This window comes from Gallinula chloropus, assembly GCF_964237585.1.
Source record: "Gallinula chloropus genome assembly, chromosome: 21".
Classification (NCBI taxonomy): domain Eukaryota; kingdom Metazoa; phylum Chordata; class Aves; order Gruiformes; family Rallidae; genus Gallinula; species Gallinula chloropus.
Genome location: NC_140106.1, coordinates 9114046 through 9141304, shown reverse-complemented (window position 1 = coordinate 9141304; position 27259 = coordinate 9114046). Strand labels below are relative to the sequence as shown.

The 27259-nt window shown below is 58.7% G+C and overlaps 1 protein-coding gene across 1 annotated transcript; it reads right to left on the bottom strand.

Moving 5' to 3' along the window:
• Positions 1 to 320: 320 nt before the first annotated feature.
• Positions 321 to 13886, bottom strand: PLEKHA2 (pleckstrin homology domain containing A2; the record flags this gene model as incomplete). Its single annotated transcript, XM_084273824.1, has 11 exons — positions 321 to 755; positions 1667 to 1744; positions 2835 to 2898; positions 4117 to 4187; positions 4338 to 4406; positions 4591 to 4737; positions 7262 to 7408; positions 10097 to 10194; positions 10996 to 11044; positions 12768 to 12824; positions 13746 to 13886. The coding sequence occupies 11 exons, from the start codon at positions 13884 to 13886 to the stop codon at positions 411 to 413; spliced, it is 1266 nt and encodes a 421-aa protein (XP_084129950.1). The 3' UTR covers positions 321 to 410.
• Positions 13887 to 27259: the final 13373 nt, after the last annotated feature.

Genomic DNA, 27259 nt, shown 5'->3' with positions numbered 1-27259 from the left:
GAGAAGAGGATGCCCCTAATCCAGGCTGTGCTGGGACCAGTGCTCCCTGCCCTGTACACAGCAAGCTCCCAAAACACAGAGGCAAAGCCCAGGCAAGGATCCAGCAGGGACCCCGCTCCCTGGCTGAGCGGGATGCCAGGATATGGGTCTGGCTGGATCCTGCAGCATCACAGGGGAGGGTGGCAGCAGAGGGAAGGGGGCACTCCACACACACACACACCCACACACACACCCACACCCCCTCTAGAAGGCGATGGGGTGAGCTTGCTCACACAGAGCAGACCCCAACCACCCCAAAAACACCCCTCAGGGACACCCCCACACCCCCCCCCCAGCAGTTCAGCACATGGAGCCAGGGTAGGGTGGTGGTGGTGGGGGGGGGGGGTTAGGGGGGCTGGCTGGACACCCAGTCAGACATCAGAGGTCCGGATGCTCTCATCGTCCAGGTTGAAGGCGAACGCCTTCTCCTTGCCGTGCTGCGGCTCCGACTTGTGCCGCAGGCGCTTGCCCGGCGCGGCCCCAGCGTCGCGCTCCCTGAAGGCCGCTGCAAACACCGAGTCTCTGAGCACAGCAGCAGCCACCTCTTCCTCCTGCTTCCCTTCTGGTTGTGGTACCGGCGTCCAAGGCTGCCAGGAAGAGGTGGAAGAAGGGGCTTTACACAACGCTCTGCGCTCCTCTGCTGCCGGCCTCTGGCGGGAAGGGGTTGAGGAGGCCCCGGCCTTGGCCAAGGAGGTGGGTCTCATGAAGGCCATCTCCTGCAAGGACACACACAAGGGTGAGCTTTGTGCTTGGAGTGATTTGCAAAGCTCTGGGGACCCGGCCCAGGCACTCGACACGCTCTGCAGAACAGGAAGAAAACCAGGGAGCAAAACAAGGGGGAGAGCTAAACTGCCCTTTGGCATCCCTCGGGCTCTCACTCATGCCCTGGAGCAGAACAGGGCTCAAGCAGACCCAGATCACCCCCTGAATCACACTTTTCCATCTTCCTCAAGGAAACTTAGCCAGCAGTTGGCCAACAGGCACAGAGCAGCCCCGGATCTCATCTGAGCTAACTGAGAGTCACACAAGCCACCCCCCTAAATATCTTCCTCACTGTCAGAATCAGCCTTTCACAGAACCACTGAGCTTGGAAGAGACCTCCAAGATCATCCAGTCCAACTGTCCCCTTATCACCCACACCACTCACTAACCCACATCCCCCAGTCCCTCATCCAACCCTTCCATAAACACCTCAAGCAATGGCAACTCCCCCACCTCCCTGGGCACCCGGTTCTGATGCCAAACTTCTCTTTCTGAGGAGAAATTTCTCCTCATTTCCAACCTTGACCCTCCCCTGGCTCAACTTGCAGCCATTCCCTCTCATCCTGTCACTGGATATCTGCAAGAAGAGGCTGAGCCCCAGCTCCCCACAACCTCCTTTCAGGGAGTTGGAGAGAGCAAGGAGGTCTCTGCTGAGCCAGTCCCAGTTCCCTCAGCCTCTCCTCATCAGACTTGTGTCCCAGCCCCTTCCCCAGCCTGGTTGTCCATCTCTGGACACACTCCAGGGCCTTGATGTCTGTCTTGGGAGTGAGGGGCCCAAACGTGAAGCCAGCACTCGAGGTGCAGCCTCCCCAGAGCTGAGCACAGGTTTGACACTGAAACACAAAGCAGAAAGGATGTGACCTACCCTGGGGCGGTTTTTTAGGGCCTGGACTGCCCCTGTGATGGTTCTGATCCAGTTGTGCATGTCCTCAGGGCTGTCTGCCTGCAAAACACCCCAAACCCAAGTGAGATTTTGCCCCCCACGCAGCCAGACTTGATCCCCCCCCACCCTCCCCACGGACACACAGAGGGACAGGCTCTCCACACCACAGCATTTTTCTATCAAGAATGGATAAAGAATTTAAGGAGGAAAAATTAATTGTCCAGGTGTGACCAGAGGAGGGAAGGGAGATGCTCAGAGGGCTGGAGCACCTCTGCAATGGGCTGGCTCAGCCTGGAGAAGAGAAGGATGCTTGTGGGGTGAGCTCCGAGCCCCTTTCCAGCCCCCCAAGGGGCTCCAGGAGAGCTGGAGAGGGGCTGGTGCCCAGGGCAGGGGGGCCAGGCCCAGGGGAACAGCCTTCAGCTGCAGGAGGGGGATGGAGAGGGGCTGGGGGGCAGAAATCCTTCCCAGGGAAGGGGGGGAGACCCTGGCACAGGGTGCCCAGAGAAGCTGGGGCTGCCCCAGGATCCCTGGCAAGGTTCAGAGCTGGGTTGGATGGGGCTTGGGGCACCCTGGGCTGGTGGGGGGTGTTCTGAATGGTGTTCTGAGGGGGGCACTGAGGGGTCTGAGGACCCTTCCCACCCAAACCAGTGAGGGATTCTATGACCATCCCTGCCCTAGCAGAGGCTGGGGGTCTGCATCCTGCCCAGCTCTCAGGGTTTGGGGGTTTTGCTTGTGCGCACATGGGGCCATGCAGCAATTTGGGCACATGCACGTGCCACAGGGTCTTGCCAGCACCAAGAGCTCTGTGCAGAGCATCCCCAGCCCTGCCTCCTCCCACTGGCTCAGAATTAAGGACCCTCTGGACCGCAGAGGACCAGCTACATCTGCAGACACAGCCCCGTGCACCCAGGGTGCTCAGATCACCCTGTGCTTTGGCTTCTGCCTCTTCCTGCTCACACAAATAGCTGCTCTTTATAAATAGGCCCAAGGGGAGAAGTGAAACAGGCTGGTGGTTCTCCCTGGTTGCCCTGGGCGAAGCCGTTACAGACTCAGCTGCTGGTGTTTGCTGGGGAGGGGCTGCCAGGGGAGCAGCCCACCAGTGGCACCGTGATGTGCACAAGCCAAGTGTGTCTCCCTTAGGCTGCCTCACCTGGATGTAGAAGGTTCTGGAGCTTGTTATGATCTCAAAGAGGTTGTCCCGCATCAGGAGGTCGCTAGAAAGAGAGAGAGAGAGAGATGGTCACTACCCAGAGGTCAGTGTGGGGTGGAGGGGGAACAAAGGTCTGTGTTTATCTGCATCTCTTGAGCGTGAAGGCAAACTGCAGATCTCAGCAGGGCTTTGAGAAGACCCCAGCTCCCCAGAGACCTTCTGCTACACACGCTCCAGCCTCCCCTGGCAAACCCCCTTCCCTGCCCCAAGCACTCATCTCATTTGGAGACCTGATCACCACCTACAACTACCTGAAGGGAGGGTGCAGAGCGGTGGGTGATGGTCTCTTCAGCCAGGGGACAGGAGATGGGACAAGGGGCAATGGGCTCAAGCTGCCCCAGGGCAGGGGCAGAGCAGATGTAAGGGGAAAGTTCTTCCCTGAAAGAGTTGTGGGGACCTGGAACAGGCTGCCCAGCGAGGGGCTGAGTCACCCCCTGGATGTGTTTAAAAAAGGGCAGATGAGGTGCTCAGGGATCTGGTTTAGCACAGGACAGGAACAGTTGGATTTGATGATCTTAAAGGTCTTTTCCAACCTTGGGATGCTGTGATTTCCAGCTCATCCAAACCAGGAGCTTTCTATGTGCTACTTAAGCACAATCAACTCCCAGACACGTCCAGCACACGGGTTTTACTGCAGCCAAGAGCTTTGTGTCCTCAGTTTGGTTTTTCTCTCCAAGCCTCTGAGCTGCTTCCATCTTACCAGTGGAAATGACTCCCAAGACTTTACACAGCCACCATAGGAAAACACCTATTTATGGCTCTTGGCTGCTCTAGAGAGACCTTTGCTCTCCCACCAGATGATGCTATTTGCTGCCTGGGGCCCCGTGCTCCTCTATCTACGGAGAGCAGAGCTGGAGGAGCAGAGATGGGCTATCAGCACCCAGAGAAGAAGGGATGGGCAATATCCTGCTCTGCTCAGGGAAGGGTGGGCTGGAGGGGAAGAAGTTTCTTGGAAGCAAACTGAGGAGGATGATGGTTCAGTCATGGGGTTGGGAGATGAAAGCACAGCTCAGCCTGGCACCGTCCGGCAGCAGAAGCTGCTGGTTGGGGCCCTCTGGGCTTCCCCAAAGGAGGGAGTAGAGTTTCCTTCCTGCCCTCCCCTGGTTAGGCTCCTTGGGGAGCTGCTTCCCCCCCCTCCCCAGCAGTCAGAGCTCCCTTTGGCTGCTCCAGCCCCCCCAGCATGACCCAGAGCTGTGGCAGGAAACACAGACAGGAGCATTACCCAGACTTGACCAGACACTCGTGGGTCTTGCAAACGTCCTTCAGGAGAATGGAACGCAAGGGCTCCTTGTCCTGCAGAGACCAGAGGAGATGGTGATGGGCTTGCTGGTCCCTGGGGCTGGCAGCGCTGGGATGTGCCTCTCACAGAGCCCCCAGTGCCAGCCCCCCAGACCTCTGGTCAAGGGCATCCAGTCCTGGGGGTGGAGGTGGGGGGCTGCTCACCTGCTCACACTTGTAGTAACTGATGGAAAACTCATCCAGGACAAAGTACCGACGCTTCCAGCTCTTCCTCTAGAAAAAGAGAGGAGGAAATGCTCAGCGCTGGGCTCCAATGCTCCCCCCACACTGTCATGTCCTGCATCCCAGAGCATCCTGGAGCATCCCCAACCCCCCAGGAATGGGCAGCCCAAGGCCACCCACCCAGCTGAGCCACCCCCCGCCCCAGCCCGCAGCGCAGGGGTCCCCCAGCACTCACCACATTCCCCTGCTTCACGCAGTAGCCACTCTTGAGGACGGGGGGCCCAGCAGGCGGCTTGGCAGCCGAGGTGGGAATGTAGCTCTGGGAGCGCCGCAGCAGCGGGTGGGCGGCCACGTCGCTGCCCTCCCCTCCCTGGCCCCCGTTCTGCAACCAAAACACAGGCTGTTACAGGGAGCAGGGAGAGAGCAGGGAGGGGAATTCCCTGCTGGAAGGTAGGATGGCTGAGCTGGAGGGGGAAAGCATCCAGAAATGAGCGGTGCTGCGTGCCAAGGGCTAGCTGGGGATAGCAGGGATGCTTTCCAACTGGAGAAGGCAATGTATCACAGGAATAAACTGCTCAGGAAAGGTGCAAAGTCTCCACTCCACGTTTGTATTGCCAAATTCTCCCCAGTGTAGCTGTGATGTTTGGAGCCCAGGTAGAAAAAGAACCCTGCTTCCCCTGGCCCCAAGCTGCCTCTCCCCAAACACATCGAGCACAACCAGGCTGTGCACCCAGCACCCATCTCCTTGCTCACCCTGAGCACAACCCAAAGGCCAGGCTCTGCCCTGCTGCCAGCATCACCCTCCCCCATCATCCCCAGCAGCACCCTCCCTCCCTCCTTCCTTCCCCCTCAGGATGGTTGAGGTGAAACATCCCCGCCCATCTCCTTCCCCACCCAGGTCCCTCCAACCCCTTCCTCCAGCTCCAGGCTGAGGTTTGAGAATTGCCATGGCAGCCAGGGTGCCTCTTGTCACCGGTAGCCTTATATGGTACCCACACCAGAGCGACTGCCGGTGTGGTTAACCAGCCACCTGCCTGTGCTGCTCCTCCCAGCTCCTCTGAGATGCTGCTTCAGCTTCTCCAGGCCAGAGCCAAGCAGCCCTTTGACCTGATCCCAAACGGCTGGAGAGCCTTGGAGCTGCAGAGCAGCAGGAAGGGGAAACCTTCCTGCTCCTCCTCGGCTGCACCAGCTCTGCTGAGCATCGCAGCCCAACGCGCCCAGCAGCGGGCGAGGGGATGGGGATGCTGCTGTAACTGGGGCTGTTACACCCAGGGGGATGAGGGGATGCTGCTGGCTGGGCTGGGGGTGCAGCCGGCTCCCTGCAGAGGGGCAGCACTGGCTGGGGGACAGAGAGGAAAGCCACGGGCTCACCCAGGAAGCTGCAGCAGAGGAATAGCCATTCCACAGGGGGTGAGCAGGGAAAGAAGGGAAAAATAGTCCTGCAGCTCACACAGCGCCTCCAAAAAACCCCCCAGTGAAAGAAAGAAGCTGGGGGAGGGCTGAGGGTGGAGCTCGTGGCTCTTGGGAGGCAGTGGTGGGGCAGGAGAGGGAGGAGACACACAGGATTTGGGAGGAAAGAGCAGCTTGAACTGGTTGAAATGAAAGCGGAAAGTCACTGGGTTGGCTGCTGCTCTGCGAGCCCACAACCACACTGCCTGGGCTGTGTGACACGGGGTGGGGAGGCAGAGCCTTCTCTGCCCTTCCTATGCACAGGGCTGAGGGGCCAGCAGCATCCCACAGGGCAGTTATCACACAGCATCCTCCTCCCCACCACCCCTGGGGTACCAGCCCAGTGACCCCACACAGCTCAGCACCACGCAGCATCCCGACACACTGGGGAAGCCATGGGAAGTGTCTGCCAGGAAAAACCCATCCCAAGGAGCTCTGCTCTCTGAAGCTCTATTTTTAGGGCTGCCAGAGATAAGAGCTGAAGTGTGACCCAGAGCCAGACAAGCACCCAAAGGCCACACACACAGCCAGGGATAGGGAAGGGACACGGAGTCACAGCAAGCAGGGCCTTTGGGACACATCAATCCCTTTGGCTGCTCTGACCAGGTGGCAATGTGGGGGTCCCTTTGCCCCCTGGCACCTTGATGAGGGATTTGGACCCAGGATGGGCGGGTGGATGGTGCGGGATGGCTAATGCAAGCAGATTCCTCCCCTCCTCCCCTTCTCCCCCTCACAGGGCACTTGAGAGCCAAAGGAGAGGAGCTCCAGGGTGCTAAGAGCAGCTATTTATACACCCCTGAGCAGGAAGGGTTTGCAGCCACCCAGCCAGCATCCAGAGATGAAAGCACAAAGCAGTGTCCCCAACAGCAACTGTCTCCAGCCCCACGGCTGGGCCTCCCCCAGACCCCAGCCTCCCCTCCAGAGCCCCCCACACCCCAGCCCAGTGCCATGCCAGGGGGCCAATGCCTGTAAGCTCTGCTGCAGGGTCAGAGTAGGACAGAGCCCATCACTACCGTGCCTTAACAGTGTTTTTCCACCCCCTGCCCTGCTCGGTACCAAAGGGGCACAGCAGGATGCTGCAGCAATGACATCACCCCACACTTGCTCCCTCCATGGTCTCCCTTCCTAAAGCACAAACCTGAGCATCATCTCCCACAAGCGATTTGCAGACCTGGCCACCCTCAACTCCAAGGCAGCAGCACATCCTTGCTGGCAACGACAGCAGCAGGAGCCAGGCAACAAACCCAGTGGGACCCCTCAAAGCTCAGGCACCCCGCAGCGAGGAGTGGGAACATCCAAGCAGGACCTGGTGGGAATGCTGCCACCTATTCTGCTTCTCCCCATTGGAGTGGCTCTCACAAGGAGCAGGGATTCCAAAGCCAGGTGCTGACTGTTGTCTCAGGGATTTTACCCCTCCCCCAGGGATGTGGGATGGTGCGTGGATCCTGCCAGCTCACCTGGTTGATGGAGATGGGCGTGTGGACCACCACCCCCCCGATGATCTCTGTTTTGTAAGCCACGGGGGGCTTCCTCTCCTGGGCCTGGGGCAACACGGGTGGCTTCACGATCTCTGCAGCAGGTGGGGCGCTGCCACCCTTTGGTACCTGCAGGGGAAAGAAAGGGATGAAGGGCACCAGCGCGACCACGCCGTGCAGCCCCAACGCCCACAGCGAGCACCAGCATCTCCATCCTCCCTAAATGCAGCCACATCCCTTTAAAAAGCCTAAATGAACCAGCCACCCCAATTAGGGAGGGTGCGGGCCCCACCCAGACACTTCTCGGAAGGCAACCAGATGGGAGATGAGAGGTGCTGAATAATGGAGCATCCTCTCCAGCCTGCGAGTTTGTGGGACGCTCGCCTCTTTAATTGTCCCCGCTCCACTTAACAACTCGAGCTTAATGAGCAGCTTTTGTCTGCCTAACGAGGCTGATGTGCCGCAGCGGGCAGCCAGGCGTTATTTTCACCCCGAACGCCTGCGGGGAGCGGTTGTGCCTCTGCTGTGAGCAAGCCCCGCATCCCTGGGGCAGGGGCTCACTGCGGGGACCTGGCTCCCAGCACCGGCATCCACCCCACTCCCAGCTCCTTCCCTCCAGCGCCTAGCTCTGGCCGGAAAGGTGGGCTTCCAATCTTCCCTTCCTGAGTCTCTAATGCCATTAATTGGAGACTGTGGCCACAACCCACCCCTCCCCACTGCAAAGCCCACTGGAGCGACTGGTGGTCCTCTCCAGGAGAGCCACGCTGGGCAGAGCAGAGACCCTTCGAGGTGGATGGCTGTGCTCCTGCTTAGGGTAAAGCTTTGGGGTGCAGAGGTTTTGGAAGAGGGGGTGACAGGCCAGCAGGGCTGAGACACCATTTACCCCACAGCCACGCCGCCTGCATGAGCCCCACGTGCTCTGCAGTGGGCAGGGGGTGGGGAGGGGGGGGGGGGACACGGGACTTGTGGCAGCACGTTCAGGCATCATCACTTCCTCCTTGAGAGATGCTGCCACAAGAATGAGGGGCCAGATGACGTCTGGCTGCAGAGTCCAGGGCAGAGCACCCACGGGGACCAGTAAGCATCGGCCACTGGCTTTCAGCACCTTGAGGGGAGCACGGTGTGGGCGTACGGCGAGGCTGGGGAGCTGGTGCAGACAGCCCGGCCGGAGGAAGCGGTTTCACAAGGCAGATGCAGAGACATCGCGTGCGTGGGGGCAGAGGGAAGAAGCAGCCGCCTCTCTCTCTCTTTCTCTCTCTCTCTCTCTGCGGGCAGCAGCGTCAGGGAAGGGGCAGGGTGGGGGGGAAAGATGCTGCTGGGTGCCTGGCGTGGGGCAGCGCCGCTGCCAGCTCCATCCTCTCAGAGACCTCAGTGCCACCACCCTGCCAGCCACACACCTCCCGTGCCTTCAGCCACCGCTTACGGACGCGGCGTGCAAGGAGGGAGGGGGGGGGTGTGGTGAGGAAACACAGGAACCCGTTTGCCAAGAGCAGAGGAGAAGTCTTCTGGGTGAGAAGCGGAAGCCAAACCTGGATCTCCAGGCCAGGAGCAATACCCTAAACCACTGCCCCATCCTTCCTGTCCCACCGCGGCGAGGAGGCACCAGCCAGCCTGGTGGGAGGACCCCCCACGCCCCACACCCAGGAGCCCACCTGCCCTGCAGAGCCCAGGGGAAGAAGAGGGAGACCTCTCAAAGCCAGAGGCTGGTAGGAGCCCAAAGCCTGCCAAGAGCCAGAACATCACCCTGTGCCCTTCCGCACCCCTCCACCCACGCCAAGGTGAGGAAGCCGCCTGCCACAGCTCGGAGCAGCCCAAGGAAACCCAGGTGCAAACAGACCTAGAGGAAAGCTTCAGAGCTTTCAGAGGGGAAGAGGGATTTCCCACGCAGGGCAGAGCAGCGTCACCCTGCATCCCTGCTGCATTAAGTCCTCCCTGCAGGGCTGGATGAGCCGGTCAGCCAGCCGGGATGCAGCTGGAATCAGGCAGGGCTGGCTGACATCAGGCTATGAAAAAAATCACAGTGGTTTATGATGGAAACCAAAAGATGTGTCTCTCCTTACCCCCACACCAGCTCCTGCATCAACCAGCCTGGCAGATAGCTGCCTGCAGTCAGCTACCCCAGTGGTAAGTACACAGACATCCCTGGCAGGCGCTGGCTGCATCTCCTACCCAGGTTTAGGAGGTGCTGGGGGGGGTTTTATGTGGCCAGTATCACCCAAACCCATAAAAGAGAAGGTGCAAGCCAGGAACCTGCGCAGGCAGCTTGGTGGCTTCAGGCCCAGCGGTTGTCACGTTTAATGTATGTGAAGAGATGAGAGGAGAAAAAAAAAAACACCCAAGAAAAACAAATTACCAGGCAGGTCTGGTCTCACAGACGTGTTTCCCACAGAGACAACCCAACACTCGAGTGATTTTAAACACAAAAAAGGGCAAGGAGCAGAGGGTACCAGACAGGACCTGATCCTGAGCTGCTCCTCATCGTCTTCCCTTACATTGAGTGATGGGACAAGGGGCAATGGGCTCAAGCTGCCCCAGGGCAGGGGCAGAGCAGATGTGAGGGGAAAATTTCTTCCCTGGAAGAGTTGTCAGGGTCTGGAACAGGCTGCCCAGGGAGGGGCTGAGTCACCTTCCCTGGATGTGTTTAAAAAAGGGGTAGATGGGGTGCTCAGGGATCTGGTTTAGCACAGGACAGAGATGGTTGGACTCGATGATCTTAAAGGTCTTTTCCAACCTGGTGATGCTGTGATTCTCCCAGGTGCTTATCAAGCAGCCCACGGAGGCCACAGCAACACCAGAGAGGAGCATAACACAACCTACCGTGATCTTACTGGCCCGGTTCAGCGCCTCCACCCAGTCCTGCAGGTCCTTCTGATCACTGGCTTGTAAGAAGTACCGCTGAGACAAAGCGTTGATGACTGTGGGAGGAGGGAGTGAACGAACAGAGGAGTTAGGGAACCCAGCTGAGTGCTTTGCTTTATTGAAGCACATCAAACCATCAACCAGCAGGACAGCATCTCTCAGCTCCTGCTCCCTGAGCTACCTGAGGGTATCATCTCATAACCCCTCGCATGGAGAAGTGGCCAAGGGTGTCAAAGGAAGGGGGGTGCAGTGGCTGGATACTTGGAGCAGAGCTTGGGGAGGGCAAAGCTGAAGTCAGGCTGAAACTAAGGCTGAAACCAAGGCTGTGGCATGGCTCAAACAAGGGCTTAACCTCGTACCAAGGCAGCCCCTTTGTGGGGTTCCCCCCCTTGGGACTTGCTTCACTCAGCACTGGGGTTTTAACCTTCACCCCAAATATGCATTGTGAACCCCCTCCACCCCCAAGGGATGTGCCACATGCTCAGGTCTTTGTCATGGGCTACATCCCTGGTAGTAAAGTACCAGAAAGGGAATGCTGTTCCCTTGGGACAACGGGCACTCAGGCTGGCCTCTCTGGTGGGCTACACCAGCGTGGGTTGGGCTGTGGGGGAACTGGATATGGACACCTCCTCCTCACACTAATGGGAGCTCAAGGAGGCAATCAAGAAGGAAAAAGAACCCCCTGAAGTATTGCACTGTGTGATGCAGACCCTCCCCCTCCCTTCACCTCCCCACTGCAAGGATGCTGTGGGCAGATCCTGTGGATCAGGCGGGCCAGGAGCCCATGGGGAGGCAGCTGAGCTGGGGTGTCCACCCCCTAAGACCCCCACTGTGTGGTCTGGGGTCCCCTCACTCACCAAAGCAGAAGGGGGTTTTAGGCTTCTGTTTCGGGGTGGCGATGCTGACCTGCAACAGAGCAAGTGAGAGTCAGGGGTAACCCTGCACACCCCGTTCAGAGCCCTGCCACGTGCCCACAGGGTGCTGCTCCCACCCTGGAGTGCTGGCATCCCACCCACACCCACAAGGACAACATCCATGACTCTGAGTCCAGGAGCTGCAGCTCAGGAACCGGCTCGTATGGGATGTCACACAGCCCACTCACAGCAGCCCCCACCCCTCCCTTTGCTCCCACACTGCAAGGATGCTGTGGGCAGCAAACGTGGGGTCCCAAGGTGAAGGTCAGCATGGAGATGGGGCTTTCATCTCCTGCTGTCCCCCCACGTCCCACCCCCCCTGGTGCTGGCTGCATGGTAAAGCAAAGGGAAAGCTTTCAAAGGTCTCAAGGACCCCAGTTTCTGCTGGGCAAACACAGTCGCTCTTGTCAGCAATTAAGGAAACAGAGGGAAAACAGCCATGGTTTCTCCCTAAAGAGCCAGGATCGTTTATATAAGAATAATACACCCTGGGGGCTCAGAGCAGAGCATTCAGGGAGTATTTACTCTGACAGGATTCCTCCTTCAGAGTCAGTCTTTAATGCTTTAAATATGTTTTCTCAAGCAAACCCCCATCCTCCTGGCACACTGACAGCCAGAGCCGCTGGGGCACAGCCCGACCCAAACACTGTCTGTCCTGGAGCAGTTTCCATCCAGAGGGAAATGTATATAAATTATAAGTGAGGCTCTTTTCAAAATGGGGAAGGCTCAGCCTCCTGGTGTTGCTTCATCTGTGCTTAATTTATAAATCATGATTCAGCAGGAACACGGAGATCTGTCCAGCTCTTTATCCGGCTCCGACACGGAGCTGAACCTGGCAGCCTTGAGCTCCCCCCCCCCGCTCTGCTCCCCCCCAGCAGCATCCACAGGAACAGGATGGTGATGGGGTGGGGACACTCTGAACCCATTCAAAAGACCTCAGGACCTCCCTCTGCCTGCCCAGCTTCTTTGGGGCTGGGGAGGACGCTCCTGCAGACTGTGGGATGCACCATGCTGGGGGTTACAGGCACTGAGTGCCAAAGGGAGAGTGGCACCACAGTACAAGGGCAAATCATGGAATCACAGGCTGGTCTGGGTTGGAAGGGACCCCAAGGGTCACAGAGCTCCAACCCCCCTGCCACAGGCAGGGACACCAACCTCCAGGCCTGGAGCTACACAAGGTTGCCCAGGGCCCCAGCCAACCTGGCTTTGAACACCCCCAGGGATGGGGCATCCATCCCCTCATTGGGCAGCCTGTTCCAGCCCCTCACCACTCTCTCTGGAAAGAACTTCCCCCCCAATTTCTCATCTCACCCTTCCCTCCTTCAGCTTCACTCCATCCCCCTTGTCCTGCCAGTCTCTGCCCTGGCTCAGTCCAGTGCCAGAGCAGCACCACTGCTCCAGTGACCCCCACTGCGTCCAGCTCAGCCTGACACCCGCTCCCATCCCCACCTCCCCGGCTGCGCCGTGTCCTTCCTTAGGGTAGTTCCTCTTCCTCCTGCACCCTGACCTCACAGCCCATCCTGCACTGGTCCATGGGTGAAGGCAAACACCCGTATGGGACATGCTGGGGGCTGGGGGGGGATGCTCCCCGCTCCCACAGACCCACTCAGGGGCCCATCCCAGGGAGGATGACACAGGCTCGGGCAGGAGCATCACCCATCCTGGGAAGGCTGGAGAAACAGGGAGCATTCCCTCCACCCCCAGCCCGACATTACCTTGGAGATATAGGTCAGCTGCAGAGATCCCACAGCGCCCGCGCCGATAGCCAGGTTCTGCAAGACATTTAAGGAGCAGATGACAAGGGAGGAGGTGGAAGAGGCCAGCCAGGCTGTCACTGAGCATCCCTGGGCTCAGACACGCCGCCAGCCTCAGCCGCTTCCCTTCACCCCACAACCCTGCAACGCAGCTGGGATGGGCCACGCTCGGTCCCATTCTGACCTGCCAGCCCCACTCACCACCCCATGCAGAGGCACCTCTGGTGCAAGACAGGCTCTGACTCCCACCCTGCACGGCCCAGAGAGCAGGAGTTTGTGCCAGCAGCAGCCAGGAGGCTGCAGGAGGGCAGACGGGTGCTGCTTCTTCCCCTTTTAACAGGGCAGTGAAGAACCTGCTGTGAGATGCTCTTCAGGAAGGCTGGTGCCTCCCCAGCCTACAAGCAGTGCTCAGGCACGGCAGGGTTTCCAGGACCGTTTTCCTAGAGCTGAGCTTTGGCTTTTGCTCTTTTCAGCTCATCCACGAGCACAGGGGCAGCTCCCACAGATATTGGGTACAACCTGCCCAGACTCCAGTTACCCCAGCTGCCCAGCTCCTGGTCTAAATGCCTCTGCTGTACGACCCTGCTTCCAGGGTGATAAGTGTTTCTATGATAAGCTCTTCTTTCACTCCTTATCACCATCTCTAAGCTAAGGCACTAGGGACATGTAACACCTCACATAGCCACAGCACTTCTTTATGCTCCTCTGGGGTGCCAATGGCTCCTGGAGGTGTAAGATGATGCTGAGACACTCCTGGAAACCAAGGAAGTCACAGGGTGGGGGGGTTCCTTCTGCTGGAGGTTGGTCATGGCCACACACAGCTATGGCAGACCCAGACAGCCAGCAGCATCCCTCGGGGACCCAGAGGGGGATGCTTCCTCCCAGGCAGAGCATGAGACACAGCTAAAGCCTCACTGAGGACTTCAGAAGGGAGCCTACCTGAGGGTTGTCCATGTACCACAGGAGGCAGTTGGCCTGGGTGTCCAGGATGAAATACCTCCGCAGAAACTTGCCGCAGGTCTCATTTTCTTCGATGTCCAGGAAGCCGCAGATACGGTTCTGTCGATCCAAGTACGGCATGCCGGGCTCTGCTCACATCACCCTGCAGAGGGGACACAGCCAGGGAGAGGTGGGTGCTCTGCTCCCTCAGCCACCCCCAGGGTGCTGCCTGACCCCAGTGAGCGCCTCGGCTGCCTCCCCTGGCTGGAAAACATGTTTGCATAAACAGCTTCCTCCCCACAGAGCTCAGGGCATCACTCCCCAACCCCCACTGCAGCCCCACTGCCCCCAGGAAAAGCAAAGCTAAACAGTTGGGGCTGCAGGGAGCTGCCAAGTGCCACCAACACAGAGTCACCAGGTTGGAAAAGACCTTTAAGATCATCAAGTCCAACCATTCCTGTCCTGTGCTAAACCAGATCCCTGAGCACCTCATCTGCCCTTTTTTAAACACATCCAGGGTGGGGACTCAGCCCCTCCCTGGGCAGCCTGTGCCACAGCCCCACAACTCTTCCAGGGAAGAACTTTTCCCTCCCATCTGCTCTGCCCCTGCCCTGGGGCAGCTTGAGCCCATTGCCCCTTGTCCCATCTCCTGTCCCCTGGCTGAAGAGACCATCGCCCACCTCTCTGCACCCTCCTGGCAGGGCAGAGGAGGTGGGATGAAGGTCTCCCCTCAGCCTCCTCTCCTCCAGGCTCAACACCCCCAGCTCCCTCAGCTGCTTCTCAGAGGATTTGCCCTCCAGCCCCTTCCCCAGCCTGGTTGCCCTTCTCTGGACTCACTCCAGGACCTCAATGTCCTTCTGATGGTGAGGAGCCCAGAACTGGACCCAGCACTCGAGGTGCAGCCTCCCCAGTGCTCAGTCCAGGGACACAATCCCCTCCCCACACCTACTGGCCACACTATTTCTGACACAAGCCAGGATGCCATTGGCCTTCCTGGCTGCCTGGGCACACTGCTGGCTCATGTTCAGCCTGCAGCCACCCAACACCCCCAACCACCCATCACGCCGCGGCGATAAGAGGGTGCCCAGCGTGCCCAGGCACAGGGCAGGTCAGATCAGACTGAAATAGCTCAGTGAGAATTTGGAGATGCAGATGGGCTCCATCACTGGCACGCTGCTGAGTGAACACTCACCAGCCCAGCTCCGGGGCCACTCATGACACAGGGCAGTGCCACAGCCACGGGGGATGTCCAAAAGCAGCAACAGCCTGACATGGAGTGACAGCCCTGGGTCTCAAACCGCCCTGTCACAGCGGTGGGGGATGCCCTGCAGAGAGTTCTGCTGCACTGGGCTGCCCTGTGCCACAGCTCAGCCCATGGAGGGACACCAAAGTAGCCACAGAGGGTTTGATGGGAGACACCAGGGGCCCTGGGAACTGTAAGAAAAAAAAATAGCCCCAAAGCTGACTGTGTGCTGGAGAGAGAGAGAGAGAGAGAGAGAGAGAGAGCCCAAGCACACTCCCAGGAAATGGGAAACAATCTGCAACTCCAGCAGAAAAATCTGTGCAGCCAGGATGCTGAGTCAGCAGGGAAAACAATGACCCATCCCCGTGGGGCCAAGCTGTGTCACCAGGTCTGCTGTGGGCACCCACAACCCCCCCCCCCCCCCTCAAACACACACATACCCCCAGCATTGCCCCCCCAGCCAGGAGGTCTCATCTGAGCTCACATGGGCTGCATGGGAGGAGGAGCTGGGCTGCAACCCTGACATCCCAGGCAGCCCCCATGCTGCAAAGGCAGGGAGAAATGCTGTCTGCTGGGACCATGGCATGAGCATGACAGCCCCAAGCAGCCAGACTGGGGAGCATGGCAGCTGTGGAGACCCTAAATGGGGCTCTGCCAGTGTCCCCCGTGGGTGCACGACACAGGGTGCCTGAGCATCGCTTTAAGCCTGCTTTGAGTCAGCAGGAGTGGGCACACTTTGAATTTGGCAGCAGTTCCCACCCACCTCACACAACAGAACTAGCTGCAGAGCCACAGGGAGGGGAACCCCCCTCCCCACCCACCCACCCACCCATTCCCCACCCCAGCACCCCTGTATGGGGGCTGCCCAGCAGACTGGGTGCCTGCACCATCACTTCCAGCCCCGTATGGGGAAGAAGAGCAGCACTGAGAGCTGTGGGCAGGCAGGGTGCATCCCTGCACCCAGGGCAGAGCCCCCCCCAACCTCACCACAGCTTTGGGGTGGACAGGCAAGGGAGGGATGGGGACAGCAGTTACCGAAAGGATGCGAGTTGAACCCAGGGCGGTTTGTCCGGTAGAAGAGGGGGTGACTCCTGCAGGTGCCACCAAGAAGAAGAAGAAGAAGCAGCAGCAGAGGCCACACACAAATGAAAAAGAACTCATGCAGAAAAAAAAAAAGGAGGAAATACTATTTTTGAGCCGAATAGCTGCAGTGGAGTGGGGCCCTGAGAGGCAGAAGGTTGCGCAAGGCTTGTGGTGCAGCTGCAAAGGTGGAGGTGGCAGAAAACAGCTCAACCTGTTGTCAGGATCTCAAGAGTTTTATCACCAGCATCGCGGAGAGATGGGTATCGGGGCTTTTCTGAGAGGGAAATCATACTGCTTCAGTAGAAAGGGATTGTTTGAAACCACCACATCTGCCCTGATGCGAGGGAGGGGGCGTGGTGGGGGCACTTTGCATTTTACGGCTTTTTTTTTGGTTGGGGGATGGGGGTGGGAGGGGGGGGATGCACGCAGAAAGCAGATCCCCAAGGGTATTCAGCCACCCCGAGCCTCATAAATTACCTCTTCCTCCTGCTGCTAGTAAAAGTCCAGAGATTTCCCCTTGTGAGTGGGATGAGAAAGAGCTGAGCTGTGCCACGGGCAGCGCAGGGATGAGCCCCCAGCCCCTGGGGGCTGCGGTGCCAGACCCCCTCATGGGACACTCCACCACCCTGAATTAATACAGGTTCAACTGAAAAGCCCCCAAACTAGCTCAACTGACCTTAGATTGCACTTGGATATGCAAAAACCTTTGGGCAGGAGGGACTGCAACTGCCCTCCATCCCCTTCCCAGCCCTGCCCCCATCTGCATCCCTCAGCCAGCCAGGCTCCCTGTCCCCTGGCATCCCCTGCCTGCAGTGCTCAACCAGCCACTGAGAACTGCACTTTTCTAGAGGAAAAAGGCTAAAAGCAACATCACCAGCTCCACCAGCACATGGGTACCTGGTTCTCCTGCTCAGGAGCTCCAAGAGGGTGAGAAAACCCCTCCCTTGGCATTACCATCTCCTATTCATACATCCCTTTGTAAACTCCAAGTACAAATACTTGTATATGAGACCCAAAGTTGTGTTTGCTGCAGGAAGGACACAACCCTAAACCTGAGTGGGGGGAGAGGAAGAGGGACCTCTCAGAAAGACAGCATCATTTAAAAGCACAGATGAGTCCCTGAAGGCTGCACAGAGAGGAGGACAGGAGGACATCCTCTGTGGAAATAGGACTTGAACTTCCTGAGCGCTGCACTGAACCAGGTCCCCAGGAGCTCATTAACCAGCTCCCCTTTATGAACTCCCACCCATCCGTAGCGAAGCACATCGGAGGCTTCCTGGACTCTTCCCCACCACTAAAGCAACTCACTTCCCAGCTTTTTCAGAGTCAGAATCTCCCTTTTCTGCTTGGCAAGAGCAATTAAGGTAGAGAAGGAGGTTTACAGAAGAAATACCCTCTTGGCTGCCTCCAAGGAGGATGCAGAAGGGGAGAGGCACCATCCACACAGCACCCCCAAGCCCGTCCCTGTGGTCACCGCTGGCTCAAAGGCCTCGTGTGCAGCCACACAGCCAGACTTTCCAGGAAGCACCTCACAGGATGGCCAGGGCTTCACCACACCACCACGGCTGCCCGTTGCCCTACTTTGCCCAGCTCTCAGCACTCACCCTGCAGCCAACCCACAGAAACCCACAGCAGAAAAAGCCAAGGCAAGAGGAGACCTGATACACCCAGCATCCTCCAAGCATCCACCTCACTCCCCCCACACAACCCAGTACACCTGCAGGCAGCCACAGCATCCTCCTCCTCCTCTTCCTCTCTCACGCTCGCCTGTCCGAGCTGCCCTGGGTATTGGTTAGGGGCGCAGGGTGACCCCCTGAAGGGCTTCAAACTGTGATGCCTCCTGCCCCCACACAGCTCTGAGGCAGCCCTGGCTATGCAGGGTGATGATGGCTGCGATGAGCCACGGCGGTTGCAGCCCTACTTCCTTCTACCTGGCCTTGCAAAAGGAGTTTCCAGGGTTCACCCTGCCAACGTCTCTCCGGCAGCTGACACGCCAGGCAGACGGCGTAGGCAGCACCCAGCAAGAAACTCCAGCTAATTCCAGACGTTGGCCTTAATGAAGTAATTAACCTGTTGAAAAAAGCAGGCTGGGAGTGGCCAGGGTGCGTTTCTTCATCTCACAGCAGCGATGCAGCCAGGGGAACGCGCTGAGCAGCTGCGGGTCCCGAATTGTACCCACACCGATCCCCCAGAGCCAGGGAAGGATGTAATGCAGCACCCCGAGTGCCCCACAGCGACCCCGCTCCCCAAACCCGGAGCGGTCCCCCCCCCCCCACCTGCAGCTCTCTCCATCCTCAGCTGGGTGTAGAAACCACCCGCACCGCTGAAACCCCTGCGGAGGGGAGAGGAGACCCCCCAAACCCCCCCCCATTCCCACACACCGGGCCAGGCATGGATGCTGCCCTCCGCTGAGCCAGGACACACTGCCACAGTCCCGGACCGACGGACCGGCTGCTCCATCCCAGGGCGGGAGGAGCCGGGAACAGGCTGGGAAGCGGCGGAGCTGCCTCCGGTCGCCCCAACCCCGTGGCCGGCGGTGGAGGTTGGGGAGAGGGGTGGGGAGGGGGTGGATGAAGGGGAAAGGGGGCAGGAGGAGTCCGGCCAGGCAGCCCCCGCGGGGAGGGGACGGAAGGAGGATGGACGCGGTCCCCAACCCTCCCCACGGGATCCTTCCGAGAGGGCTCGGCTCCCCACGGGGCTGGGGGCGGGGGGGGGGACGCGGTACCCGAGACTCACCCCGCGGCGTCCCTGGGCTGCGCGCCCCGCGCATGGCGAGCGGCTGCGGGCGGGGGGCTGCGGGAGGCGAGGGGAGGGCAGGGCCGAGGAGGTGTGCCCCTGGCTGCTCAGCCACCGCTTGTTCCGGGTTAATTACGTCTCCCATTAGTAAACCCGGCCCCGGATGTGAGTGCGGGGAGCCCGGGCAGCTCCGGGAGGGAGGGAGGGGGTGGGGGATTGGGGGTGCTGCCCGCCTTTCCCACCCCCTCCCCTTGGCGCACCTGCAGCGGCACCGGTTCGGTCCGTGCCCTCGGGGGAGGGGGGGGTGGTCCCGCTTCGGAGCGGGGCTGGGGGTAGCAGCCCCGTCCTCGCCTTGAGCGGGGAGGGGGAGCTCCTCCGAGAGCCCCCGCGTGGGGTCCTGCCTGGCAGAAGCCCCCTCCCTCCCAAAAAACCCTCAGTAAGAAAGCTGCTCAGTAAATCAGCGGCCCCCAAGCAACGCCCGCTCCATCACCGGGGACGCTTCGGCAGAGTTTCCCATGCCTGTCCTGTGAGCTGCCACTTGGGTGTCCACGGGGACGGCAGCATCCCCCCCATGTGAACCTGCATCCCTTGAGATCGGCGACCCCGGCCCGCAGCTTGGCCAGCAGCTGGGGTGCTCGGAGAGGGGAGTGGCTTCTCGTGCAAAGTTCAGTCCCCACGGGGCCACCAAGTCCCGGGGCTTCCAAACAGAATCACAGCATCACCAGGTTGGAAAAGACCTTTAAGATCATCAAGTCCAACTGTCCCTGTCCTGTGCTAAACCAGATCCCTGAGCACCTCATCTGCCCTTTTTTAAACACATCCAGGGGGGTGACTCAGCCCCTCCCTGGGCAGCCTGTGCCACAGCCCCACAACTCTTTCAGTGAAGAACTTTCCCCTCACATCTGCTCTGACCCTGCCCTGGGGCAGCTTGAGCCCATTGCCCCTTGTCCCATCTCCTGTCCCCTGGCTGAAGAGACCATCGCCCACCTCTCTGCACCCTCCTGGCAGGGCAGGGGAAGTGGGGAGAAGGTCTCCCCTCAGCCTCCTCTTCTCCAGGCTCAACACCCCCAGCTCCTTCAGCTGCTCCTCAGAGGATTTGCCCTCCAGCCCCTTCCCCAGCCTGGTTGCCCTTCTCTGGACTCACTCCAGGACCTCAGTGTCCTTCTGATGGTGAGGAGCCCAGAACTGGACCCAGCACTCGAGGTGCAGCCTCACCAGTGCCCAGTCCAGGGGGCACAATCCCCTCCCCAGACCTACTGACCACACTACAAACATCACAGGGCACTGGGGCTACCCAAGGCCTTATTACAGCACCTAAGGTTGGACACAGCAGCATCGGAGTGAGTGGGTGGGCGCAGCGCGTGTCCCCGGTGAACTGCCGCAGCCTCCGCGTCAGGCTCAGCCAACCAGCACCACGTCTGTCAGCAGTTCCCATCCCCGCCCTGTCAACCCAGCAACGCCTGTGAGTTTCACCCCGAGACAGCGGTTGGTGGGAGCTTGGGTGATATCAAACCAGCCTGAGGATGCACCCCAATCTCCTGCTTGAGTTCAGAGCCGGCACCATGAGCAGGGAGGGAGATAGGAGGGGATGAGCCCCACTCTGGACCAGTACCACCAGCAGCAGCACTGCTGGGAAGGAACAAGCAGCCAGTGGGGTTGGTGTGAGGGGTAAACCCTGCAGCAGTTACCATGGGTGTCCAAACCCTGGTGTGCAGCAGAACTCTGGTGAACAGTGGGCGAGGTGTCTGGTGAGCCAGCAGTGAAACCTGTGAGCAGCTACTGGTGTGTCACAGCGCCCAGGCTCAGCCAGCCCCATGGCTCCTCCTCACCAGAGAACCTTCCACAGATAAAGCCTGGAGGTCACGGTTGATGCTTTGAGGGGGGCAGCCCACTGAAGGTGCAAATCACCCTTCCCCTCTCTGACAGTCTCAGGGTCCTTCCTCGCTGCCTCCTTGAACCTCTGGCATCGTGCCTGGAGTCAAGCTGCTCCTCACTTTAAAGCCCAGCACCCAGAAAAACCTCATGGTTGCCTGTCAGTCGAGCATCTGACCTTGTCACACCCCCACACACACACCTGAGAAGTTCCTACCTAAATCATGCAGGCACAGAAAGTCAGCGATGCTCCCACCCCCTCCGGAATGGGCTCAGCAGGGTCCTTGCCTAGAGCCCGCATCCAGCTTTGCCTCATCCCCAGGCAGTGTGAAGCATCCCAGCATCCAGGTCCATGCCTTCACTGATGGTGTTTCTGGAGGTCTCCTCCTCAATTTAAACGCAGATGAGTTTCAAGGAGCCAGCACTATGCAGTTGAAGATGCTCCCCCCACCCCCCTGTCCTCATCCCCAAGCAACTGCGCACAGTTTGCTGTGTGAGGTGGTGTTAAGTCACCACACTGCCCCAACCCCCAGCATTTCCTATGACCTGGGTCATTAGGAAAGGTGTTTGGGGGAGGGGGGAAATGGGGGGGGGGGGGGGGGGGGGTGTTCAGAAGGTCACCCAAACACTGTTACCGAAACCATGCGTGTTTGGTGCTACGCAGCTCTGCCCTGTGCCAGCACCCCAGGAGCAGGCAAACCACAGTCTGTCACAGCAGAGAGCAGGTCCAGCCCACCACAGACACAGCACGATGGAGCACAGCCACCCAGGGCTCACTCCCACCACTCCCCCCACGTGCCAGAGAGCAGTCTCGAATGGGGACACACAGTTTGGGTCACAGGAGCATCCCTTGGTGCCAAAGCTGGGGTGGTTTTGGGGAGCACAAAACACTTGGTGTCATCCCCTCAAGCCCTTAGCACCCAGGCCAGCGTGGGGACCCTGCGGCTGCACCCTTGGGAAGTCCCCACTTTCTCTCTAGAGCTGCCTCTGGCCCTCAAGCACTTTCTCCCAGCGCGGGCGAAACCGATCCCGGCGGAGGGAGCCTTGCTCCCACAGACACCGTGTCTGTGACCCCAGCATTTTGCACAAGAGGTTATTGGGGTTTTTTTTCCCTCCCTGCAGACCCTGCCAGGGCTGGTTTTCCCCCCTCCCTCATCTACCCTCATTCAAAGCACAACATCCAGTGCCCTGAAACGCACTGTCCGGCCGCCACGTGTCGGAGGAGCAGCCTCCACCCCAGCCCAGCTCTCACCCCTCCACCGTAGGGATCCAAGCCCGGCCACACCACCCACCCAGAAACTGCAGCCCAAAGCCCATCATTCATTAATTACATCAGGAGAAAAGCAGCGATTACAGCCCTCTGCATCTCCTCCTGCCAACACTCCCACAGAGCCCCACGGAGCGGGGCTGGGTGTGATTAATCGCACGCCGTTACACCCAGGGTGACTTTGGCCCCCGTGCTCCTTCCCCTCTGCAGGATGGAGCAGGATTTTATTTGGCCTTGCCTCTTATGGAAGGGAAGGACCATCACACAGGGCAGCTGGTGTGGTGTTCCCAGCACTGCCCACGCCACACAGGACCCTGCAGCCCATCCTCACCCAGCCACGGACCCTGACGGAGCTGGTGCTGGAAGGGAACCAAAACCTGATGCATGACAAGCCACTAGTTCTGGCAACACACGTGGCCACAGCAACTGGGTTATACTTAGACTTGAAAAAAAAAAACACCCCTCAAACCACCCAAAAACCAGCCAACCAAGAAGTAAATAAGCAAATAATGAGCAAATGAGGTGGTGGGGAAAGCAGCTTTGCTGCCTCAAAGCAGCACTGCCCACCCCACAGCATGAGGACTGGACCATGCCCAGGCAAGCCAAGGTGGATGCCCACCAACCTGCTGAAGCCATGTTTGTGCCTGTATGGAGCAGGCTGGGTATTCCCACATCCTGGAGCATCACAACCCCCGCCCCACACACACACACATCTCCCCCTCCCCGAGGTGCAGGTAGAGCAGCAGAGGCAAGAGGCAGAGCTTCCATGCTGGGATTTCCACCCCTCACCCATCTGTGCCCTCCCTCCCAGAGCTCTCTCTACCCTTACCCTGTTTCCCCCCCCACCCACTCCCCATCCCCATCCCTGCTTCCTTTTCAAACACTAAACTCTTCCATGGAATATTTCTGTGCTGGAGCATCTCTCATGGACCGTGTGACTTGCCCCAGAGCCTGGCTCTGAAGCAGCTCTGTTTGCTCTGGGCACGGTCACACGGCAGCTAGTCACACTGCTGCTCTTCCGTTATTTTAGGGAGCCTTTCAGTTCTCCTCCTGTAGTTTTCAATGTGTTTGGCTGCTCTTAGCCTGGCTGGGGGGGTTGTGAGCAGCCCCTCGGACTCAGAGAGCCACCCCATGAGCAGAGCCAGGGCCAGGAGGGGATTGCCAGAGCAGGGAACGTTTCTCCTTCGGAGATCCCACCAGGGTCCCCAGCTGGAAAATTCCTTCATGTGCCCCAGGGAAGGAGCAGGGCCCACAGCAAGCATGGAATATTCAGCTTTCAGCCTTCTCCCCACTAGCTGCAGGAGCCACACGCCCCTCACACCCCCCCCTAGTTGGTGTTAACCCCCAGCCAGACTCAATATCCACGTTCTCAGAGACATTTGACCCTCCAGCACTCAGGAAGGTCTGTGTTTGGGTAGCATCCTGCAGCAGGGAGTTCCACAGCTGGACCCCAGCTCCCTGAATGACTTCTTGCCTTCTGTTTGAATCTGCTCTTTTCAGTTTCAGTACCTGTTCCCCTTTTTTTTTTTCTTGCATTATGACTCAGGGAAACTCCCAGCAGATTGCTGAGCCTGAGGAGCAGCCCCTGGGCTTCCAGTCAGCACTTTGCTGCCTTGCCCAGCATCACGTTCCTTGTAGTTAAATCCCTGCTCCCCTCACCCTGCTCCCAGCCATCCTTCTGTCTCCTCCCTCCACTGTTCCCCTTTCTCTCCTCCTCACTTGCTCTCACCACTCTCTGTTACAAGAACAACGCTGCTGGGGGAGGGTCTCTGCAGCAGATCAGCCCCAGATCTCAGAGCCAGCCCCATGCCAGTGCCCCCCTCTGCAGAGCACCAGGCCAGCTGGTTAACCCAGAACCTCACTGCCCCAAGGAGTCCCATGGTGTGGGGGGGAAGAGGAGCCTCCCTGTGCCTGGCTGACTGCTCCTGGGATGACTTCCCCCAAGATGCTCTTGCCCCCCACAGCAAACAGAGCCCTGGTCCTTGCTTGGCTCGCTGCAGCCACTGAAAATCAGCAGGAAAGGGGGTTGCTTGCTGCCTGGCCCTGGACACCCCACCAGCCCCCAGCAAGCCTTGGAAGGCTGGATCTTAACCCAACATACAGCTGAGGTTCCCCCAGCTCATGAGCTCTGCTAGAGACCCCCCCACCACACCCTGCATCCACCCCACCACCCCCCTCCCCGGTTTCATCTCCTCCTTACCTCAGCCAGGCGCTGCTTTGCTTCTCCTCAGACAGCAAAATGTCCCAAACCAACCCCCACACACACCCTGTACCTACATCAGACCCTCCCTGGGGGTCTCTGGGCTGCAGGGTGGGGGGGCTTCTATGTAAGACCCCACTCGAGCAGGGAGCAGCCTGTGAGACACACCCTGCCAGGCAGAAGGGGACAAGCAACATGTCCCAGCAGCAGCAGTGGTGGCAGCTGGGGGATGAATTAGTCACCCAAAAGTTTGATCTCTGTGACTGCAGACGCACGGGGCACTGCTCATCCCTGGAGAGACCCATCCCAGCACCCAGGGATCACCTCGGGGGTGATGGGATCCCAGTGGATGGTTTTCTCCCACCACATGGGGAATGGTTGGACTTGACAACCCTTAAAGGTCTTTTTTCCAACCTTGTGATTCTGTGAAACAGCCCAAATGGCTGCACTGGGCAGGCTCAGATGATATTCCACACCAAATCCATTTATATTCTGGCCATGGCTGCATCTTTGCATCCTCAGGAGGGAAGAAACCCACTCCCCACATCCCTGCACCTCTCCTTAGCATCTCTGTTCGTGCAGCGTGTTGGGAGGCGGGGGGGGGGGGGGACCACTCTGCCCCAAGGTCCCCCAGGGCTCCACCTGGCCAAGCTTCCCAGGGTGGGTGAGCTGCCATGGGGGTGGGGAACCCCGGGAAGCTGAATCCATTCTCCAGAGGTCGTTGGCTTTCCTGGGAATGAGAAGCAGCCAGAGGGAACATGAGTTTCACCTACAGCATTTATTAGTCCAGCAGCAGCTCAGCCTCTCACCAGCCACCCACCTAGGCTATGGCAGCAAGCAGCTACTCCAGGCTGGCCAACCCCCCCCCCACACCCCCCCTAACCCCCCCAAATCCCACCTGGGACCCTCACAGCCAGCTCAGCAGCAGCTTCCCCACCAGCGCGGCAGTCAGCAGACTGGGGAGGTGCAGCAGCCTGGCCCCCCCCCCATTTCGGGAGCCCTGGGGGGGCCCATTGCAGTCATCACTGAAGCAGCACTTCAGGGTGGCTGAGCCAGAGCTGCCACGCCGTGCCTGGTCACAGAAGGATTTGTAGGAGCAAGATTTAATGATGCTGTCTGCAAGGAGAGATGTGCACAAGGCAGGGGGGAAGGTCAGGTGGTTACAGGCAATTGGGGGCTTTGCCCCCCCCCCCCCCCTCCTTCCCCCTTGCCCACCCCTCGTTAGTCTGTGGGAGGAAAGGGAGAAAGAGGAGGGGTGTCCTGGCAGGTTGTGTTGTCCATGGGGAAGATGAGGGTCTCCCCTTCTACCCAGCAGCCAAGGGAATGATCCTCAGGGTCACACTGCTCCAAGTCACCCTGGAGCATCACACTCAGCCCCTGTGAGTTGGTGTTTTGACTCATTATTATTATATCAATATATATAGATAGATAATATAGTCAATGATATGGAGATAATATAGTCAATGATCTGGAGAAGAGGAGGCTGAGGGGAGACCTTCTCACCACCTACAACTACCTGAAGGGAGGTTGTAGAGAGGTGGGCGATGGTCTCTTCAGCCAGGGGACAGGAGATGGGACAAGGGGCAATGGGCTCAAGCTGCCCCAGGGCAGGTTTAGATTGGATATTAGAAAAAAAACTTTACTGAAAGAGTTGTCAAGGCCTGGAACAGGCTGCCCAGGGAGGGGGTTGAGTCACCATCCCTGGATGTGTTCAAAAAAAGGGTAGATGAGGTATTTAGGGATCTGGTTTAGCAAAGGATGGGAATAGTTGGACTTGATGATCTTCAAAGGTCTTTTCCAACCTTGTGATTCTGTGATATATGTAATATAGTCAATGATATACAATATAATATAGTCAATGCTAATTATATATATATATAATAATCATGAGTCATCACACTCAACGTGCCATTCCTGACAGCAGCCATGCATCTGTAGCCATGGCCCAAGTTATGGGGTGGAGGGGAGCGAGGTTGGGGGGTGGGGGTGGCTTTGGGAACTGTTCCTGCTCCCCTGCAGCCACAGGGTTGTGCTGAGGGTGGTGGAGCATTTCTGGAGGGTGGGAGCATCACACCCCAGAGCAGCCCTTCCCTTTGGCAGGGAAGGATCTGCGAGTTGTTGTGGGGCAAACCCCTGCTTCTGAGCACTGAGAACTTGGGGGAAAAGCAGCTGGCTCCTCCCTGCTTCCAGGGGATGAGAGGAAACCAGCTCCTGGTCTGTCCCAGCAGGTTCTCTGCTTCTCCACGGTCCTTCAAGCCCCCTCCCCAGCACCTCTGTGCCCCCCACCTTGACCAAGGGACTTACTGGGCGCAGTGATGGTGGAGCAGGCGTCGGCGTACTGGGGGCAGCTGTGGGACCCCTGCTTGTTGCAGTCGTTCTCGTTGGATGCGACACATTTGTGGCATTTCAGCCCTTTACCTGCACAAGGAAGGGGAAGAGGAAGAGGAGGAAGGGGTAGAAGCAGAGGCAATGTGCCATTCCTGCAGCCCCACGAGCTCTTGGCGTTCCAAGGGGGCTCTACGGTCCCACTGCCAGGGTTTGCAGGGCTCAGAGCCAGGCAGCACCCACCAGCCACAGGGATTGGCAAGGCTTCAGGGTGGGAGTCTGTCCTGCCCCTGAAATCCATGCAAGGCTTTATCCAAGCATGAGTCAAAACACCAAGGAGCCAAACTGGGAAGGCTGGCTCTGCTGAGTCCTTGGCTCTGCAGAAACTTCTGGAGACTTGAGCAGCTTGTAATTCCCTGGGCAATAGGAGGTGTCTCTCCTATTGTCAAAACAGGGATGCATCATATTTTTAAAGAAAAAAAAAAAAAACAAACCAAAACTGCCCTAAACCTTGTTCTTCTTGTGCCAAACTTCATTTTAATGAGCATTTTTTGGAGGGGGGAAAGCCAGCCCTGTGCATTTGTGTGCCTGAAGTCCAGCAGCTCCCCCGTGCCAAGGCTCTGAAAGCACACCCAGAGGCACAGCCCCGGGGTGGGGGGACACAAGTGCCCCACAGAAGGACAAGTCACCTTCTGAATTGTCCTCAAAGGGGGTCAAAAGCACGTTGGGTGATAAAAAGGGCAGAGGTGAGGGGCTGGTTAAGAGGGTAGAGACCGGCAGGACAAGGG